At 39.9% G+C, this 22,911-nt stretch overlaps 1 protein-coding gene across 2 annotated transcripts in view; it reads right to left on the bottom strand.

The window, feature by feature from the left end:
- Positions 1-9,315: 9,315 nt before the first annotated feature.
- Positions 9,316-22,911, bottom strand: part of LOC124353523 (E3 ubiquitin-protein ligase MARCHF6) — a 31,186-nt gene continuing 17,590 nt past the window's right edge. For both annotated transcript variants that reach the window (XM_046803402.1, XM_046803400.1), the window contains exons 6-10: positions 20,904-21,045; positions 13,853-13,980; positions 13,274-13,549; positions 12,279-12,443; positions 9,316-10,956 (exon numbers count right to left, since the gene is read on the bottom strand). In XM_046803402.1, coding sequence (XP_046659358.1) covers positions 9,832-10,956; positions 12,279-12,443; positions 13,274-13,549; positions 13,853-13,980; positions 20,904-21,045 — 1,836 coding nt within the window. In that variant the 3' untranslated portion in view covers positions 9,316-9,831. The remainder of the gene's footprint in view (positions 10,957-12,278; positions 12,444-13,273; positions 13,550-13,852; positions 13,981-20,903; positions 21,046-22,911) is intronic.

A 22,911-nucleotide genomic window follows, 5' to 3' on the forward strand; every position in this document is an offset into this window, starting at 1 on the left:
TCAATGTGTTTCAAACAATTTCTGGTATAAAATTGAATTGTCTATTTTATTCCACTGTCAGCAAATATATCCATAGACAAATACATGTGCTGTTCTCAAGAAAAAGCGTTGAAGTGCAATATTTTTTTACATGTCTACTAAAAAGTTTATCTTTGGTAATGTTTTATTGGTTGCCCATTAAAAAGTAGAACTTGAGTAGAGTGAGGGGTTTCTATTTTTTGCCATATTAAAAATTTCAGAGGTTAGAACAAAAAATACCAAGATTTTGTTATATATTTACAATACAATGCTTTCACGTATTTTTTGAAATATTAAAAAATAAAGATTAAGATGACATTACAAGACTTCTTAGTTTTGTTTTAGGTTTTGACAGTGTTTATTTGGCCTTCATAGGCCAATGTCAGTTTTTGCATTGAAAGGATACAGCAGGCTTTTGTTGGAGGATTACATACTGAGGACTTTCATTTATTCTAAAATTGCTTCAATTTTTGAGAGTTATACACTTTAGTTTAGGAATGGGTCAAAGTTCACTTTTAGAGACCTAGAATATTTCGGAACTGAATTCTAAAAAAAATACTTCCAGTTTGTGGTATTTTTTTTGTGCTCTTTACAAATTTAGAAAGCTATATTTGGTAATGGCTATTGACTGAAAATTTAAACACGCAAAAAAACAAAAGTTTTACCCTAGCGAGGTTGGACTTCTTCATGACTTGTATAATAATTAAATAGTTAAAGCTGACAGAAATGTTTATCAATCATGCTCGAGGTTACTATGCGAAATGTTTTACTTTTCCTTCTAAATATTTATTTCACGTTATAATTGCTTAAATAAGGAGTTGAACTGAACTTCTAAATTTATCTCAAAAAAACATTACAATAATGTATTAAAAATGCTGATTTATCTAATCCATTTCATAGATTTGTGTTGGGATTTTGCTGTTGGAAACATTATAAAACTTCATCAATAAAATCTGAAACATCTTAAATTAAAGGAAGAAAACATGTCAAAACAGATTTTACTACAAAATAAGGTGAACTGCATACTTTACTTAACTTACAACTATGTCTGGCATTGTGTAACAATGCTTTCTCCTTGAATTTTATATTTATACATTTGTATGTTTCAGTAAAACAGAAAATTGTTTTAATACAAATAATATTGTTGATCTAACTTGTCATTGATTATAGGCAAGTAGTTGACAGAAAACATATAGTAGTTGACATTAAATAAGTTTATAATCCCCTCCCCCAATCAAACTCATATGAAGAATACAGTAAAATATTTTTAACCATCTTAAAATACAGAATGTACTATAAACTAAGGGTTAAAAGTGTAAATCATGGAAAAAATCACAAAAGTATCACTGGAAACTATTCACAGTAAGATCTGACGGCCAGACCTAGGACTACCACTAGCGGTACATAGCACCTCACAAGCAAATTCTGTTGGCTGATACAAGACTTAACCCTCAAACTGGCCATGTAACTTCTATATACCAAATTTTATAAAATGTATACGCTTTATGCAAAGGTATACTTATTATGTATATACATATTTTTTGTAAAGTGGGTAGAATTTGAATATAAAACTGGAAAAAAAGTTAGAAATCATACAAAACAGTTACCTTGCAAAAACTAGTGGTTGTTGAGCAGTTTTAACGCAGAACTACAAATATTAATAAAACCAAAATAGCCAAAAGATGCAGAGTTGATCATCTAATAAGAAATTATGAAACATTCTGGAAAATTATACAATGTTATGTATTATATACAAAAAAAGTAGCCAACTGACAAAAACTGCACTGGTTTTTCATAGGTCAATATAAAATATTGCTTTGCGTACAAACACAAATGTTATACCATAGTAATCCTTAGTTTATGTTCTATAACTATAGTAAACTCCCTGTAGCTGGACTAACCGGTGTATATTTTTAATAACCTATAGATTCAAATCAGAACCAAATAAGAACTCTTAAGATGGTTTTAATAATCAAGTTACAGCACACTCACCCTAGCAGTAGTGTTGTACTGTCATGGCGTTCCAGTCACATACAGTATTGATAAATCAGATGACAGGAATAAATATGTGATAAATAAAACTCATCATGAATCCAGAACTTAAGAAATTAATTTTTGAAATATATCAACACACATTATTGGCTCTTAAAAATGGTATAAATGAATAATTAAGATGACCAGTACTTAATAGGATAAGTAAACCAAACAATACGAAAAGAAATATATTTTCTTCTTCATTTTCACTGTTTTTTTTTTTTTTAAGGCATAATCACACAACTTTTTCATAAACATTATGTCTACAGCTGATGCAACGGCGTGTTGCTTGATATAGGTCGTTGTGATCTTTAACTCTTGGGACGAATTCGGTCACAAACCACTCTTTGAACAAATATGCGTCTGTCCAGGCAGACTTTTGAGCTCTGTAGTACAGTGGAAGAGAAGACATATTTACCTCCTTAAATGCTGCGGGTTTGGCCGTCTTTCCTAAGACAAAAAGAGGCAACCTGTGTGAACCGGTTGCGTTCGAGCATAACGTGACACTCTTTATTTACCTTAAATTCTGACGCTGAAGTTTCTTGAGCCATAGTAAAGGTTTTCTGAGGCAAAAGTTTGTAGTTTAAATGCATCTTGTCAATACTGTAAACTTGCTTCAGTTTCTCTGAAAATTCACTTGCAGATTGTTGATCTGCTGAGAGCTTCTCTCCACACTCCTAGGAAATGCACTGCATGGCGTTTTTCCATTGTCTCAGCCAATCATCACTAGCCGAAAATGTTCCTTTTTCACCAAGTTTTGCATGAAGAATAATTGCCTTTTCCTTTAAAATGGTTCCATTTGGTGGAGTGCCTCTTTTACGCTCCTGCATAAACCACAACCACAATGCATCATCAACCAATTCATGTTTTGGTTTTGTAAGGTAGATCTAGTAGTCGGGACTTCTGTTTCAATTTACATACAAAATCTTCAATGGATTGTCATTGCCAGTACTTTTACCCACATTGAACTCAACTCTTTGCACTGATTCACCTTTATCTAGGCGCTTTAAAATATTGTCTATCCTGCATTTTCACCATTGCATGTTTATGCTTATTACTCATTTCATAAACATGTTTTCCTGCAAACACCTAACACCGTTTAAACATGTAATAAACAAAATTGTTCCTCAACTGAACTGAGATAATGAGAAACTGTCACGTGGGCAGTTTATTATTTTAAAAGCCAAAGGGAGTCTACTGTAAGTGCAAATTTAAGAGTCTCAGCAAAAAAAGGAAAAATAAAAGAATGTTGGACTTCAAAAATATCCCCTTGGTATGATACTTAATGCGACTACTTTATAAGTTGCTTAAGTCAATTGATAAGGTTTATCAAAAATGTCAATACGTATTTGGGATAGTTCATTGACCAGTAGAAGGGTTAACCTTATGAGACATCAGGGTTTGGATTGTCTTTAATATTGGATTTAAAACTTAAAATAGCTATACATGTTCACAATTCTAATGTTTATTCAAAATCTCACATCCTGTTAAAAAAAATTGGTCGTAAAACCCCAGCCATTAACACCAAAAAGTGTGAAAACTTACTGACACTATCACTTTTTAGAACATTGAAAACAAAAATGTATAGTCTACAATTACCTAAAATGATATCACATTTTTCAATAATAAAAGGTGTTTCAAAACTCGCAGCAAATTTTCAGGAATAAATTCCTCATATTGGGAGAAAGAGACCAATTATAATAACATGGTTTTGGAAGTATAGAATTAAAAGAGTTATCCAGCTTTTAAATTAAGTAATAAAACATCTCCTGTTCTTTTGGTTTGCCTAGAAAAAAAGTCGTTTCTAATACAAATAATAAAGTATATTCAGCATCACTGATTTCAGCCACCCTCGATTTGAATTCTATGCAGTCCATCCTGTCCCATTAGTCCAACACATATTCCACAAGGTCTGCCTCTAACAGGAGTCATCTGGAGAACATTAATACAAACAGCAAAGTATATTCCTGCATCACTGATTTCGGCCACTCTTGAGATGAATTCCCATCTGTGCAGTCCATCCTGTCTCAATACTCCAACACATATTCCACAAGGTCTGCCTCTAACAGGAGTCATCTGGAGACATTAATACAAACAGCAAAGTATATTCCTGCATCACTGATTTCGGCCACTCTTGAGATGAATTCCCATCTGTGCAGTCCATCCTGTCTCAATACTCCAACACATATTCCACAAGGTCTGCCTCTAACAGGAGTCATCTGGAGAACATTAATACAAAAAGCAAAGTATATTCCTGCATCACTGATTTCGGCCACTCTTGAGATGAATTCCCATCTGTGCAGTCCATCCTGTCTCAATACTCCAACACATATTCCACAAGGTCTGCCTCTAACAGGAGTCATCTGGAGAACATTAATACAAACAGCAAAGTATATTCCTGCATCACTGATTTCGGCCACTCTTGAGATTTGAATTCTCCCATCTGTGCAGTCCATCCTGTCCCATTAGTCCAACACATATTCCACAAGGTCTGCCTCTAACAGGAGTCATCTGGAGAACATTAATACAAACAGCAAAGTATATTCCTGCATCACTGATTTCGGCCACTCTTGAGATGAATTCCCATCTGTGCAGTCCATCCTGTCTCAATACTCCAACACATATTCCACAAGGTCTGCCTCTAACAGGAGTCATCTGGAGAACATTAATACAAACAGCAAAGTATATTCCTGCATCACTGATTTCGGCCACTCTTGAGATGAATTCCCATCTGTGCAGTCCATCCTGTCTCAATACTCCAACACATATTCCACAAGGTCTGTCTCTAACAGGAGTCATCTGGAGACATTAATACAAAAAGCAAAGTATATTCCTGCATCACTGATTTCGGCCACTCTTGAGATGAATTCCCATCTACGCAGTCCATCCTGTCTCAATACTCCAACACATATTCCACAAGGTCTGTCCTCTAACAGGAGTCATCTGGAGACATTAATACAAAAAGCAAAGTATATTCCTGCATCACTGATTTCGGCCACTCTTGAGATGAATTCCCATCTACGCAGTCCATCCTGTCTCAATACTCCAACACATATTCCACAAGGTCTGCCTCTAACAGGAGTCATCTGGAGACATTAATACAAAAAGCAAAGTATATTCCTGCATCACTGATTTCGGCCACTCTTGAGATGAATTCCCATCTAACGCAGTCCATCCTGTCTCAATACTCCAACACATATTCCACAAGGTCTGCCTCTAACAGGAGTCATCTGGAGAACATTAATACAAACAGCAAAGTATATTCCTGCATCACTGATTTCGGCCACTCTTGAGATGAATTCCCATCTGTGCAGTCCATCCTGTCTCAATACTCCAACACATATTCCACAAGGTCTGTCTCTGACAGGAGTCATCTGGAGAACATTAATACAAACAGCAAAGTATATTCCTGCATCACTGATTTCGGCCACCCTCGATATGAATTCTATGCAGTCCATCCTGTCTCAATACTCCAACACATATTCCACAAGGTCTGCCTCTAACAGGAGTCATCTGGAGACATTAATACAAAAAGCAAAGTATATTCCTGCATCACTGATTTCGGCCACTCTTGAGATGAATTCCCATCTACGTGCAGTCCATCCTGTCTCAATACTCCAACACATATTCCACAAGGTCTGTCTCTAACAGGAGTCATCTGGAGAACATTAATACAAACAGCAAAGTATATTCCTGCATCACTGATTTCGGCCACTCTTGAGATGAATTCCCATCTACGCAGTCCATCCTGTCTCAATACTCCAACACATATTCCACAAGGTCTGTCTCTAACAGGAGTCATCTGGAGAACATTAATACAAACAGCAAAGTATATTCCTGCATCACTGATTTCGGCCACTCTTGAGATGAATTCCCATCTGTGCAGTCCATCCTGTCTCAATACTCCAACACATATTCCACAAGGTCTGCCTCTAACAGGAGTCATCTGGAGAACATTAATACAAACAGCAAAGTATATTCCTGCATCACTGATTTCGGCCACTCTTGAGATGAATTCCCATCTGTGCAGTCCATCCTGTCTCAATACTCCAACACATATTCCACAAGGCCTGTCTCTGACAGGAGTCATCTGGAGAACATTAATACAAACAGCAAAGTATATTCCTGCATCACTGATTTCGGCCACTCTTGAGATGAATTCCCATCTGTGCAGTCCATCCTGTCTCAATACTCCAACACATATTCCACAAGGCCTGTCTCTAACAGGAGAAATCATCTGGAAAACACTCATATGAGTACAAACTTGGTTCCTAGTATCACTGCTATAAAGTTATTATGCTACTAGTTTATTTATTTAATTTTTATAGTATAATATAACTTTCAGTTATTTTATATATATAAACACACCTCAAAACAATTATGGTGTCACTTCTTTAATAGTTTGTACTCAGTTTATTGTGTCTACCATTTATTTTTTAAGTTCAAAACTTCATACTAATAGTCAAGCATAGAACATCCTTTTTGTTTTGTAATTCTAATTTAGGCTAGGGCAGTTACTTTACGTCAAAAACACAAACATTAAAGTAAAAATAATTCTTTTATTTCGTTTCAAATGTAAGAAACTACAAACTGTTCTTTGAAAGTCCACACTTAAAATGTGTTACCTCCTCTGGGTGAGAGAACTGCATGAATATGCTGTGGCAAGGTTCTATTGAGTCGTCTGAGGCTGTCTTGAGATAACTGCATCAATTTATCTCGTAACGCCATTTCCAGCTCATCCAAGGTCCTGGGTTGTTTTGGCTGGCCCCAAATGCTTCTCTAGTTGATCCCAGGCGTGTTCAACTGGATGAAGGTCTGGACTGCAAGTAGGGCTGTCTCAAATGGGTTCGCGCTGAACATGACAGAAGTTGGAGATGGCATCCAGGTATGAGAATGAGCAGAATGTAGTACAGTCGCCTTCCTCCAGAGTGGTGTCTGACCTTCTCTCACTAAGTAGATTGATGACTTCTCGGGTTATAGGTCTGATCACGTGACATGGTCACCTGAGGAAGCATCTTCACAGAGTCGGCATTCTTCGGGAGGATCCGCTCTGTAGAATGTGTGATGAGCAGGATGAAACTGGCTGAACACCTGCTCTTTGACTGTCCTACAATAGCAAGCGAGCAGTATGCCATCTTTGGTAGTTTGGACAAGGGTGGTAAATTTCCCCAGGAGGACCTGATAGGTTGTTTTTGGCGGTTTGTGGAACTGCTGAAACCGTAGACTAGTAGGCCTCATGGTGTGCTTCCGGGGTGCTCAAGAGGCCCTTGAGGCTTAAGTGCATGGCAGTAGGACGCCCCATAGAAGAAGAAGAAGGCAGTTCCAATACTGGTAAGTCCAAGTACTACTGTACTACTCTCAAAGCATGTTATGTGGCTCTGTCTTGCATATATACAAAATCTTGACTGCTAGTTCTGCTCTCATTTCTTCCATGTAACGTTGGGCTGTTAAAATACCATTTCAGATCACTAAAAGGTCTGTTTGATCATCAATTGTTATTCCGCCCCATCAAACAAGACACTGATTACAAAGTGCATTAACTCTAAAAATCTGTCTTCTATGTGCATGGTAGACCTAGAGCGACCTTGTCCTAGTCTTCTGCGAAGAGTCTTGCTCCTGATATGGTTCCAAAATCTAGAAACCACTGATTGACTCACACCTTAACGCCTACCCATATTCCGTTAGGAAACACTTTCTTCTACCAAAGTGACCGCTCTCCTGACTTTTACATTGGACAAACACCATCTACATCCCAACATTACAATTAAAACCAAACAGAACAAACATAAAACATCAACTGATCAACATCTAAACTGATAAAAGTTCAGATAATTACAAACTACACCTGACATTTTTCTTATCTCATTCTTGTTTGGACCTGATAAGCAAATCAGCAGTATTTATCATTAACAGTACTATTCAGAAATAAAACAAAATTACTTGTTCCTTATCATGCTTCCTTTATCTGTAGGCAAAGTAACTCTCATATTATTTACATTTATCCTACACCAAGCAATATTAAGTGATCCCTTAATTGTTTTGAAGTGTGTATATTTACTATTATGCTTGATGGTAACTAATTCAGTCAGATTGCAATCTGTATTATGTAATATTCGAGGTTTACATTTTACTAGAATAAAGAAAAACATTCCTATTCTATTTAAGATTACACTCCTGGAGTGTTTTGTATTTTTTTTTATATAAATCAAAATATTCTATTTTTGCTTGAAATTGCAGGTCTGTTGGTTTCAGTCTGTTTTACAGTACAATATAAAATCAATAACATTTCTGTCAGTACATGAATTTTGGGATTATACAATTTTACTCAAAAATATTCTGATTAATACCTCTAAGATATTTTTGGACCTCAAATAATTTTCTAAACAATTGTTATACCATTAAAATAACTACGTGAAAATAAACATTTTGTGCTCATGTATACAATGGAATTATTATTTAAACAATTATTTGCTTAAAAACTGATTTTATAAAGGACATATTTGAAGGTAACAGTTTTTTTTTTTTCAGATATCTACCATCTGTTCAATGATACAAAAAATCAGTAACACAGGATTTCGAGATCTGCAATCTAATCTCTCCTTCACGTAGATAACTAGCCTTACACATAAATACAATCTAGGTTAAAATAAATCAATTATATTCTAAAAAATCAAACAAAATAGGGATTTATTTACTAGTCAATGCAGCAAAATCACAATATAGTTTCTAGAAGTTCGTCTGGAATGAACCAATAATAAAGGGTCCACTCCTATTTTCTGATTTGTAGCCATCTTGTTTCCGCAGCGACAATCACCATTTACTATTGGAAGAAACCAAAATGTTTTACTGATTTTCATATCACTGATCAATGGCAAATGTCCAAAAAAACTGAAACCTTTGCTTAAACAGCGTTTTTTATTAAAAACAAACCACGTTCATCTTTCATACATTAATTAATCTGTGATAGTAAAGGAGGCAGCCAAAGTTTGAAGTTTTAATAAAAGAAATATTTGTTAATCATTTGTGATAGAGCCACCAATCTGCATAGTATAGTGAGCAAAATGCTAATAAAACAACAATAAGAACGATAAAATAAACTGCATAAGAAAAGGCCTTATTATTGAATACAATTTTCTACAACAGTACGTCAAAAGCTATGCAGATAAATAAAATATTATATAAAACATTATCTATTTAAAATATTAATGTCTTAAGATAGTTTTCTTAGAAAATCTTTATTATGGAAAATTATAATGACAATGCTGCTGTCAAATCAGTATAATGAAGATATACATAATCAAGTAATAACCTTATTTCTAAAAGTATTTTGTGGTTTTTAACTTAATTCTTACAAATAAATATAAATATTCTCTCAGATTAATAACATAAATTATTTTAAAAACATGCTTCTTAAGGCAAAACATAATATAACACATTTTAATAATCGGTAATTACATAAAACTTAGTTTTTTTCAATTTCAAATATCACATTGAATGCCTTAACAACAAACATTTAGTGCACATAAAAATACAACTTTTCTTGAACAAATACTCTGATTATAGTAAAATAGTCAAATAAAAATCGCTGATGTAAATAATTTTCAATAATATCGAATTAAACAAACATATAGATCAGGGAAAAACAAAATTAAAATTAATTTTATTCAACAATAAGGAACACAATTTAACACAACTCGGAGTTTCACAAATTAAACATTACTTTCTAATTAAGTAAGTTAATGTACAGTGATCAGTCTGTAATATGATACAAAAGTCAGTTTAATTTTGTAGCGATGATTTGTGATGGTAGTTAACAAGCCTTCTGCCGACAAGGTATTTGTCATTCTTAATGTGCTCATAAAGTTTGGCGAACTGGCGGATCTGGAACGTTATAATGCCCACAACGATGGATATGAGCAGGACCAGGGGGTAGACTCTGCGCGCGATGACGTTGCGCAGTTGTGGACTGGCGATGAACAGCGGCACCAGGCTGTGTGCGACCGCGTAGGGCACGGCCAGCGCCAGACTGAGACACGCGATGACGGGAGCGGCCAGTTCCCGCAGTATCAGGCCGAGATCCATCGCGCGGATACCATCTCTGTACGCCCTCTCGATCGCCCTCCTCAGGGCCCACTCGGGACCCATCATCGTGATCACGCAAGCGATCTTCGTGTAGAGCACGCCCAGCGCCCAGTCCTGCCAGATCCACAGCACCGGCGTCTGGTCGAGTGGCACACGCAGTGGTACCACCACGACGAGCTCCAGTAGGAGACCGAAGAGAAGTGGAATGACCCCGATCAGTACGGAGGAAGCGACAGCCGACTTGAGTCCGACCACACACCACTTGCAGAGCTTCTCCATGATGGCCTGACGACCCTGAGGGAGCCAGCCGAGCAGCAAGGCCACTCCGCGCGCCGTGAGCCAGCACAGGTAGGTACCACACGAGGCGGTGTACAGCTCGTGTATCGGCGCCACCGGGGGGGCGGGACCTTGCACGGGGCTGCCGACCGGCCACAACGCCATCACCTTGCGGCCGAGCCAGACGGGGATCGTCAGAGCGACCAGGCTGGCCAACACCAACGAGATGCAGACGAATACGAGCAGACCCACGATCCTGGCGGGAAAGAATGTCGGACGGACGTACGGCTGGAAGCCTGTGGGGCCTCCCCGCTGCAGCAAGGCTTGATGAGCCGCGCCCAGGTCTCCCCCACCGTTGTTGTTGTCCACCTGGGCAGGTCTCTCTGCCTCGTCCCCCAGTAGGTAAGACTGCAGGTCCAGCACCCAGCTGACCAGCCTGCACCACTGCCTGATGACTGCCTTCAGCCAGGTGCGAGTGTGGGACTGCTCCAACAGTGCTGGTAGTATCACTTGCAGCAGCAGTAGCTCCAGAGAGAGCTCATTAACCTGCAAGTCAATACGAATTTACGAATTACTCGTAGTAAAAGTTTAGTTCATATTATTCATATAAAAAACATAATATACAGTACTAATTGACAGTCAATTGTACTATCTTTCATGTCATAATATCAAAATGTTTAAAGTTTTTAACCTACACAAAAATTCACATAACCTCTCACACTGTGTAAGCAAGAATGATATTTTACACACCTCAAAAACATACCATTGCTCTGATTGCTCACACTCCCACGTGTCATCCAGGAAATCTCCAAGAATGAAAGATTTCAATTGGACTTTGATCATTTTTGGTTGTTAGTGTTTTAGGTAGACTGTTCCCATATTGACAAGCATGTGTTAAAAAGTGGCCATTTTATGCTAATAAACTCATTTAAGAAGACACACGAGTAGCTGCTAGCCATGCATCAGTCTCCACTGTTTACATGGTTTTAAACTGTCTTATAAATAGGAACTTGTCTTAAACTCTAAAATATTTTACTTCAAAGTTTAAATCTTAGTGTCTTAAAGATAATGAATGATTAAATATACCATGATATGTAAATACAAATTATTTATAATTTATATTTAATATGAGTTTTCTTATGGAAAAATCTATACTAAATATAAATTTTGATGAATTGCAATGTTTATGTAAACAATGACAATGCATGTTATTGTAAAATGTTGGACTATTGCTCCTGAAAGTAAGTCGATTTCATGATGCAGCATACCAAACAAGTTTGCATTTGTTATTACAACAATAAAGAATTAAAAATTAAAACTGACAAAACAATTGTGGGCTCTTACTAAATGATGAAAAATTACAGAAAAGTACTTAAAGTGGTATCATGAAGGCAAATCTTTGAGACGGAATGAATAGTCTAAAAATATACTACGGATTAGATAAAAAAGGGGGAAACCAAGGAAAATAGGTTGATTTTAGCAAAATAATGAAATTGTAAAAAAATTCCTATCCAAAATTACATTCATTTATTTTTTTAATAGAATCAGTTGCAAAACTGAAGTTGAAAACTTTAACCATATACTTATAGCTCAAAGGGATTCACGTCCGGCTGTTTCATGATTGTCCAGGACCTACAGGAGGTGGAGCAACAATTAAATTGTCACATTCGAAGAAGGCAATAAATGCCTGCCCATCACTAACTGCAACCTGTGAGACACCATTAGTACGAGCAGAACAGTGCTAGTGTTCTTTTCTTCCGAGGTGGCAATGGCCAGGGTCAAGATTTCCCACAACTTCTCCATGTTCCTTCTGTTGAAGGGACGAGGCAGCGACCTATCCTATTTGGTTTTGTAGCTTATCACCCTACCTGTGCCTCGGACTGAAGTGCTACAGTGTAGGGGAGGAATGTGGGCCAGATCACTCGCAGTAGACGGACAGGCAGCCACAGCATCAGTAAAACCGCAGTGCCAAAAATAACAGCTGATGCCAGCAATCTCCGAACGTGGCGAATAATCGGGAGGTGAATCATTTCCTAGAAAAAACATGTGGGTGGGTAAGTAGGTAATTTCATGATAATTATATCTATAACATTGTAATTTTTTACTATCAAAATAAACTACACAAATCAATCTATGAATATTATTTTTTTCTTTTTTTGGCTCTTTGGTGAAGTGGTAACATGCTCGCTCCGCAAGTGAGAGACCCAGGTTGGAGTCCTGGTGGAGCAAGTACATTTGCGATTCAATGTTTATTGAAAATTATATATATATATATATAGTGTCTTGGGCCAAAATATCAAACTCCAATTTTGCATTCGAATATAAATAATTTCAGCTAAAAGTAAAACCTAAAATAAGAATTACTTGTGGTTTTGCTTAATTATGAATCATGTGGTTCTGGTCCTCTTAATCATGAACACTTAAAAATGAGTGCCTGATGATTAATTCTATTGCTATATGACTAATTCTATTTTTAAAATATCATATAACCCTATGGTATTACATCACAAGTGCTTTCACTAAGAAAGACTTCACTGTGAACTTCCAACTTTCGCGTTCCTCTAAATTGGCCTAAAATAATTCCAGTGACACTGAAATCGTTAGATATTCAATCAAATACATGGTACGTAGGATATAAATTGCAGGCGAAACTGTGGATCTGTCCTACTATGCTTTATAAACACTACAGATTTCATTAATGTAAGGATTGTAGTTCTTGACAAAAAGGAACAAGGAGTTTCTGAAATTTAACATGGAGGGTTTTTGTAGTTTTACATCTCCTCTTAAACTAGACATGCTTACTGCAATATTTAGTGCACAATTTTAAGCGAACAAAAAAATTTACTAGCACGTCTGCACAAACCTGGATTGGGCTAAAGTCAGGGTCATTGAGATTGCGCAAGAACCAGAGCACGCCCGGGCGCAGCACCTCACGCAGTAGCAGAATGAATGAGGCGAAGTAGTAGACATAGACCATCCCAACAAGCCAGTGGATAAACATGGAAGTGCCAGGAGCAGCACGGAAGCTGGCCTCACGATCGCGTAGAGTGGCATCGAACATGGCCAACGAGCAGATGTCCAGCCACCAACCGCAGATCAGAGGCAACACTCCTATCTCCACCACTGACAGTAGGGATACCTGCAAGTTCATGTACATAGTAACTGTCAATAAATAGGTTTCAAAGTGGCATTGAACAATGGCTATGATTGAATGCCATCATATAATGGAACTGAAAAGTTATAAACAAAAGAGTAACTGTTATCTAGTGAGAACAACGGAAACTACTTGAAAGTTTTTTTGTCCATTCCGCTAGATCATATACGTATTCAGGTGATAGATTATTAATCACGAAACACAATTACTTCCTGCAAATGGAAAAACTCTTGGCATCTTTACAAGATGTATATCAGATAGTGTATAGTAGATAGATGAAGGCGTTACCTTGACAACGACGTAGCACAATCCCAGCACTCTGCGGGAACGGGTGAGGTTCATGATGGTGGCAAGAGAGTGCAGCACCACCAGGCACAGACCGATGACACAGTAGCCACACAGCGTCGTCACCAGACCTGTGAACACGATCACTACACGTCACACAGCATTCCCTCAATCTCCCTTGAAACCTTTCTTTGAGATAATTATACATGGCAGAATTCAGCAACACGAATCTCATGTACTAATGAAAATTTGTTACCCGAGAGCTTGTTTTTAATAGAAAAGACATTTTTTATACTTCCACATTAAATTTATTCAAAAAGCGCTTTCGCCGGTTAAGGCATCATCAGTTTGATATTGTTTACAGAAAAAAACACATGTGTGAAATAGAATAAACACATGATAAAATAGAATAAAATTTAAAACTAACTGTAAAGACGAAAAACTAATAAATTATAAAAGAATTATGTAGAAAAATATGGTTTGCAATTCATAATTTAGGAATGGATTTCTTTTTTCACTAATGGTATAAAGGGGTCTAGGAGACGGGCTGACCTTAGTTCGGGTGAATCCCAAATGAACTGGGAAAGTACCTCTCCAGGGGCGGCACCGCCAAGGTGCGCTCAAGACCGAAGGGGGATCCGAATCCAACCATCTAACCAATGGTTGGGCTCGGATAAACGCTACTTAGCGACCTGCATGAGGTGGCCCTGCTGTCAACAAAAACCCTAGGATCTAGGGTAGTGTCTCGAGTGTGCACTCTGCGCGGTGACGGCCCTCGGCGCCGCGCAGTAGTGGTGCCAGTCCGGGTCCGCCTGGAATCGCACCACACACAAAAACTTGTTTTTTGACTGAGGGCACCCCAATCCCACGGTGTGAAGCGACCCGTGCCTAAGGGATGAATGGCGCAGGGGTTGTGCGTCGTAAACGGAGCCCCTTGGGGTTGGGCGCCCCCCCAAGCGTAAAATAGCCTTACCTGGTCATGCGGGCTCTGGCTGGGTGGACCGTTATTTCCTCGGTACTCGTGGGACCTTTTATGGAGTCTTTTAACAAAAAACAAAAAACACCAACAGATTTTAGATCTGGAAGAACTGCAACGGGCAGTTGCATCCGGCACCCAGGCCTTGGATGTATCTGCCTGTTCTTCTAGCGCTACCACCATCGACGACGATGTAGTACTCGATGATGCTAGCGGAAGGGTTGAGTCCATGGACACAGACACTGGAGCATGTGTAATGGACTACAACCTTAAGCTCCCCTTTAAACTGCGCAAGCGTTGGGTGATGGAGCAGAAAAAGGCCGACGGCACCTGGGCTTCCGGACAGTCAATGGAGGAGGCAAACGGGCAAGATGTCGGCCAATGAAAGAAGAAAGATGAAAAAACAGAGGGAGGCAGCACCGGAGGCAACTGCAGGTGCGGTCTCTACTCCTATTGGGAAGAGAGGGCGCTCGGGCGGTTCTTCGGCGGAAAAACCCCTGCCGAAGAGGCGCCCGACCGCAACCTCCTGAGCAAGCAAGCAGCGCATGCGACGAGTACCAATCCCTCAACGGAGGAGGGGGTTGGGAGAAACATTCAGGGAAGTTCTGACGGGACATAAGCTAGTCTTGGTCCCTGCGAACTTTCCTGAGAGGCGCCTCTCAGAGGAGGAGGCTATGGAACTTCGGGGGGGCATTCTCGACGAGGTACTCTCAGCAGAGGGTGTGTGCCTGCAGTTCAAAAGGTGTTTTCCCGGAAAGGGGGGCTCTCGTCATGCTCTGTGGCAATGACGAGAACCAGGGATTGGCTGCGGGGTCTGGCTCCGGGGCTGGGGATCGGTGGCCCTGGGAATAGGGGTGATCTGTGGGGACTACAAAGACCTCATAAGATCTACCAAGGTCTTCCTAAGGGTTGAATGGTCCCATGGCCGAGGAAGGACTCTGCGACCCATTCTCAAGGCCATTAACAAACAGAATGCTGGGATCTCTGTGTCGGACTGGAGGGTTGTTGGAGATGTCCACACGGGAGATTCCAGAACTCTTGTAATTTTAATGGATGAACAATCTTCAACCACTCTTAAGGGGAGGGGCTGGAGGGTGTTCATTGGTGTGGAGCAGGTCCAGCTGAGGGGCGCGGGGTGGGGCGGTTGATCATGGGGATCAAGGTTCTTCAGATCAACCTGCAGCACAATAAGGCTGCCTCGGCTGTATTCTGCAGACGCTTCCTGTCGGAAGATTTCCACGTGGCTCTGATACAGGAACCCTTGGATCAGCAAGGGAAAAATATCAGGGCTTTCAATGACAGGGGGTGAAAATAGTTAGTGCCCAGGTTGAAAATGCCAGGACATGTATTGTTGTAAGCAACAAGGTGGACAGCATTCCTGTTCTGGAATTTTGTTGCAGGGATTTTCGCCACAGTCAGGCTGATGGTGGCTGGTACTGGACGAGCCCTGCTAGTTGCATCATCATATCTAACCGTATGATGATGCGGAGTCCACGCCCTCCAGGGAACTGGCTGCCTTGGTGGACCATGTTGGGAGGAGTGGAGCGGAACTGGTGGTGGGATGCGACGCCAACTCGCACAACGAGGGGTGGGGCAGCACCAACACCAATAACAGAGGTAAGTTACTTCTAGAATACATAATGTCCCGTAGTCTAATGATTGCAAATGTGGGAAATGTGCCCACGTTTCGCACGAGGACAAGAAGGAAGGTGCTAGATGTGACCATGATGTCGGAGGGTATGGCTGGTCGGATGCATGGCTGGCATGTGTCTGACGAGCCTTCCCTCTCTGATCATGCTCACATCTGTTTAAGATCGGTGAACAGATGCTGGAAAAAGTTCAGTATAGGAATCCGAGGAACACAAAAACTGGGTATCATACAAGGAAAACCTCAGGGCACGGCTGGATTCTGATTCTACTAATGGGAAACGGATTCACAGCGCGGCGCAGCTTGACGAATCTGCTGACGGTCTAACTTCTGCGATTGTCGGCTCCTTCGATCTCAGCTGCCCGATTATAAACAAAAACAGATCTAAGGTAGCCTGGTGGAGCTCTGAATTGGCCTCTTTGAGGAAGAGGGTCAGGGCTCTATTCAGGAGAGCCAAAACTTGGGGTACTTGCGACACCTACCACGAGGCTCTTGCACTGTACAACCGCAAGGTTCGTACGGCTAAGAGGTTAGCCCTGGGAAGAAGCTCTGCAACCGATATTGACAGTGTGCAGGGCAGTGCAAGGCTGCAAAAGCTATTGGCAAAGAATCCCATCTCGCCGCTTGGTAGTCTCAAGGACGATCAAGGTGTTTACATTACTGAGCCGGAAAGGAGTTCTGAAAGTCATGATGGGAACACACTTCCCGGACTGTATTGTTCATGAGGAGTGAACAACCACCCGAAAGTGAGGGGAGACAAGCGGGTTGCGCCACTCATTCGCAGTGGAGTCTGGCGCACCGTATTGTTACCTTCAGTAGGATTGAGTGGGCTATTAACTCATTCAGTCCTTACAAAGGCTCCTGGGGGTGACGGGGTGAGACCGGTTTGCTTGCAGCGGGGATTGGACATTCTCCTTCCACAGCTGTGCAGACTGTTCAGAGCCTCCGTGGCTCTCAGGTACATCCCACTACCCTGGAGAGTGTGTCCAGAGTGGTGTTCATACCGAAGCAGGGGAGGGCGGGCATGGATCGGCCGAAGTTTTTCAGGCCGATATGCCTGTCCTCCTTCCTTCTCCAAAACCATGGAGAAAGTGGTTGCCAGGTTTGTTTGGGAGGGAGCTCTTCTGGAGCGACCTTTGCATCCTAACCAGCATGCCTACACTCCAGGAAAGTCCATGCGACTCGGCCCTGCATCAATTGGTATGCAGGATTGAGAAGACGCTGGCAGCAAAAGAGGGTAGCTATAGAGTCTTTTAGACATTGAAAGGTGCCTTTGATAATACAGCCACTCAGGCGATTATCAATGCGGGTCTCGGACGACGTGCGTTGATGGTCAGGTGTGTGTGACTGGATAGGGCCTTGCTCACGGACAGGGTTGTTGTTTCAACCCTCATGGAGCAAGTGTTAGTGCGAAGGCTACGAGGGGCTGTCCCGCAGGGCGGCGTCCTCTCTCCTCTTCTGTGGAACCTGGTTGTGGATGACCTGCTGAATTCTTTGAATAGCAGCGGTGTCTTTGCACAAGGGTACGCAGATGAATATTGTGATTCTTGTGAGTGGCAAGATTCAACACAACAATCACAGAACTGACCAATGCTGCTCTGAACATGGTGGGAAACTGGTGTGATAAGGTTGGCCTCACCGTCAACCCCACCAAGGCTGCCGTGGTTGCCTTTACCAGGAGGCGACAGATGGAGGGCATCATTGGTCCTTTTCTATTTAAAGGCTCACCCCGTTGAGCTGAAGCCTGAGGTCAAGTACCTGGGGCGTGATCCTAGATAGGGTTCTAAACTGGGGACCTCATCTAGAAAGGGTCATTGCAGGGGTAAGTGGTCTCTAATGCAATGCAGACGTGTGATAGGTGGGCCCTGGGGACTGAAGCCGAGGCTCTTGTACTGGCTTTATGTTTCCCATGGTCAGACCTGCCACTAATGTACGGGAGCTGTCGTATGGTGGCCAAAAACGGAAGCCAAGACGGTGGTAGCACGTCTGGCAGGTATCCAAAGGATGGCCTGCCTCGCTATCACAGGGGCCTTTCCTAGTGCGCCAGGAGCGGCTCTGGACTGTTGTCTTAATCTCGCCCCCTCTGGACATTGTCATTCGAGAGCTATGGCCAGGAAGAAGTGCCTACCTGTCTTCAGCAGACGGGATTCTGGTCGGGCTGCAGCGGTGGGCACTGGCAGAATTGGCACTCTGATTACAGGAGGATGTTTTGCACATGATCTCTGATCAGATGCCACAAAAGTTTTCCTTTGACAAACCCTTTAGATTATTTTGCCCTCAAGGGATGATTGGTCAGAGGGGAAGCAACCTCTTCCACCCAGCGGAGCTCGAATGGTACACAGACGGCTCTAAACAAAAAGCGGCCACAGGCGCTGGAATTCGGGGAGTGAGACCATCTAGGGAGCTGGTGGCTTCCTATGGGTCCGTATCCGACAGTCTTTCAAGCGGAAGGTCGCAGCCATTATGGAATGTGCTCGTGAGAATCTTCGTCTGCGATATAGGGGCAAGACGATTAAACATTTTCACGGACAGTCAGGCAGCGCTGATGGCGCTGGATTCTTGCGCAATCAAATCCAAACTGGTTTGGGATTGCTATCAGACCGTTTCCTCCCTTGCCAGAATCAACAATGTAACCGTTTGTTGGGTTCCTGGGAACGAAAGAGCTGATGCCCTGGCCAACCAGGGCTCAGCAAACAATTATGACGGGCCCTCAACCATTCTGCGGTGTGTTCCAAGGTGTGAATCCTCTAGGATTGTCTCGAAATGGATTCGCGCCGGAGCATGGGAGAAGGTGGAGGTTGCATCCGGGTTTGAGAGTGAGTTAGAATGGTATTACAGTCACCTTCCTCCAAGGTGGCCTCGGACCTTCTCTCATTAAAACAAATCAATGTCTTCCAAGGTCATTGGTCTCATTACGGGGCATGGTCACATGAAGAAGCATCTACACAGAGTTGGTATCCTCTTCAGGAGGATCCGCTCTGTGGAAGGTGTAATGAGCAGGAGGAGACTGCTGAGCACCTGCTCTTTGATTGCCCAGCAATAGCAAGAGAGCGGTAATGCCATCTTTGGTAGCTTGAACAGGGGGTGGCGAGTTTTTCCCCAGGAGGACTTGATAGGTTGTTTTCGGCGGTTTGTTGAACTGCCTGAAGTTGTAGACTGGTAGTCCTCATGGTGTTTCCGGGGTGCGCAAAAGGCCCTTGAGGCTTAAGTGCATGGCAGTAGGCCGCCCCAGAAAAAAAAAAAAAAAAAAAAAAAAAAAAAAAAAAGTATAAAAATATCACTGAAATTTACAGAAGGTCGGGAAATACAATTATCTTTTAAAACTGTCATACACGCACTTTCAATTTTATTTCTTTTAGTCCAAGAAGATTCTTTAAACACTACACTAGACGATTCAAAATGTATATGATGATTTTCCTTTACTGCATGTTCAACTAATTTAGATTTTTCAATGTTTTCTTTTTTATAATTATAAATATGTTCTTTTACCCTAATTTCCACAGGTCTTGATGTTTGGCCGATATACGTCTTGTTGCAACCACAGTCAATTTTATATATCACATTCTTGGTTTCCTGTTGTTTGTTTTTCGGTTTTAATTTTGTTAAGTAGCTTCTTATATTATTTTGGGACTTAAAAACAGTGCGGATGTTAAATTTATAATTTATCCTACGAATTTTTTCTGATGTTTCTTTTACATAAGGAATAGTAAAGTTACGGTAGTAAGATAATTAGGATTGTCTTTTTTGGTAATTTGCTTGCAACTTTTGTTTTTAGCCTTAGCTCGTTCAATAATTGACGGAGGGTAGTTGTTTTTAATCAAAAGTTCTGTAGTATAATTTTCCTTTAAAATTTTATCTTTGTTATCAGTTACCAAATTATTAATCTTCTGGAACAAACTTTGTACTACTCAAATTTTTAGATGTATTAAGTTTCTGTAAACAATATCAAACTGATGATGCCTTAACCGGCGAAAGCGCTTTTTGAATAAATTTAATGTGGAAATATAAAAAATGTCTTTTCCATTAAAACCTATTCACTTCCACCAAGAATACAAAGCAGAAAACCGAGAGCTTGTGTTCACGAGATCAACACTCTGAGTACAGATCATACTCTACAAAGTCATTAATATAACTATAATACAACGAACAAGGTTTGCTAACTGAATGACACTTACAGAGATGGTAGTAACACATTTAATACTATAATGTACACATAGTGAAGACTTTGACTTCCATCGTTGTTTGTTTTCGTCAGCTAAGCTAAGGTAAACATAAAAACAAATAAACTCTTTGGCATTAACATTTATGTATGTCAGAAGTATGTATATTTGCTTAATTTGGCTTATCGATGTACATATTGAGGGTAATTCACCCTACAAAGGTGGATTTTGTCACAAAGAAAGGAAACTGCGAAAGGAGTGGACAAGTACCTTCAAAGTGGGAAGCTGCAACGTGCTCCTTCAGTCCCAGGGTTGCCACAGCGAAGTGTCCCATGTGGTACGGGCAGAACGCAAACACGAGGATGAACAGTGTGTTTAGTGACACTATCCAGAACACATGCTCCAGAAATACCTGTGTAGCATACATTTATTAACCAATCATTGTTATTAATTTAAATATCATTTTTATACCTTCTACCAGCTTCTTCTTATTGGAATCAAATGCTTAATTTAACAAAAATAAAATTTCTTGATTATTACAGTGTTTGTTTCTAAATTAAATACCATTTTTATCGTACATGCAAGGTAGTTCTTTAAGTTATTTACTGAGTGATAGTTTTTTTTTCAAAAAGTTATTTCCTAATAATTTAAATAATTTTTTATGGTCTCTGGAATTGAGTGATGCCACTATGTCAGGAGTTCCTCATAGCTCCAACTTAGAACTTTAATTTTTACAGTATTTTCTTAACAACGTAATATTTATCCGGAACTGTGATCTACTCTGTTTTAATTATGGTGATAATATTAAATCATCTCAACCAATTTAGTAGTAATTGGTATACAGAATTTATCTTCTCAATCTGCCATTGATTTTGGTGGGAGGTGGGCTGAAGTTAAACACATTCACTTAAAAAACGTTAACGAAAAGAATGGTCTGCAAAACCATGAGAAAGTTTAACGGTCTAGATCATAATATCGTTCTAGATTTAAAGCTGTATTCTCTGGACATGTAAACAGTGCTGTTTCAAAAGAGGGGAAGAACTTGGGTTTCCCATTTTTTTAAATGATGAAGATTCTTCTTTGATGTTAGGTTCAAAGCTATTTTGAATGTCACCATCATGTTGATCAAAGACTAGTGTTACACAATGCATTTGAAGCTGAGGACAGTGGAACTTCCCTTACATGAATAATAGAGAAGTTTGGAATAGATATGTGAAAGAACTTCATCCTTCTCAGTTCGCTGTATTGCTTCCGATGTAATGTTTTTCTACAGGTATTACACAAATACAAATTACAGATAATTCCCAACTACACAGTTACCAGTCATACATTAATTTGGAAATTTGATTACAGGCTATTTTAATAAATTAAGGACCCCTTTATAAGTAGCTATATGACTTTCTCTGAGTATAATTCCAAGGTCATATGAATGTAAATTATACTTTAAAACGTTACAATTTTAGCCTAAATATTAGGAATAATATTACATTTACAGAAAATAAATCAACTGTTTAAATGATATGATTAGACTAGCTCAAGTATGCTTCAAATTTATACATTCAAAAAGCTCGGGGGTGCACGAATAGAACTTATATGGAGAAAATCAGTGCATATTTCTGATTCTGTAATCTTCAGACTCCTGGAGATATTGAGATCTGAATATATCAACAGTACCAAATAATACAAGACTACGCAGTTAATTGTCTACATAATAATAATAATAATATCCCTTTAATAAAATACTAAAAATCTATATATTTAAAAACAATTATGCTACAATAGTTAGAACCTAATATTATGGACAGAATGAAAAAGTTAAGTAACAAACAAGGTTTTCAAAATCCACTAGCTACCAGTGCACCAAATGAAACTACTGTTATTTGTTTGCATACCTTTGTTAAAGCAATGGTACAAAATAATCACCAGCCGATTGTGAATGTAATGAAACGTCGAAATTCACCTCATTATCACCACCTCTTAACACAAGACTTGTTTTACAGTTTTGTTATTTCATTTATTACAGAAAACCTTCTAATAATTGTTTCCTCAACACAATCTTTCAGTGACACCCTCCACAAAGTCCATTAATCCGAATGTTCATAACAGACATGAACAGCATTCTGCTTTAATGCTCACTCATAGCCAATCCTTTTCAAAATTTCAATTATTAAATCTGATTCTCCATGATCCACAGAACATCAGTTTGCATCAACCAATCCTTTTCACACATTCTGTTAGTCTATCCAACTGTTTCTAATGCCTAGGACACACCACATTG

The sequence above is a fragment of the Homalodisca vitripennis genome, chromosome 2, assembly GCF_021130785.1.
Source record: "Homalodisca vitripennis isolate AUS2020 chromosome 2, UT_GWSS_2.1, whole genome shotgun sequence".
Taxonomy (NCBI): domain Eukaryota; kingdom Metazoa; phylum Arthropoda; class Insecta; order Hemiptera; family Cicadellidae; genus Homalodisca; species Homalodisca vitripennis.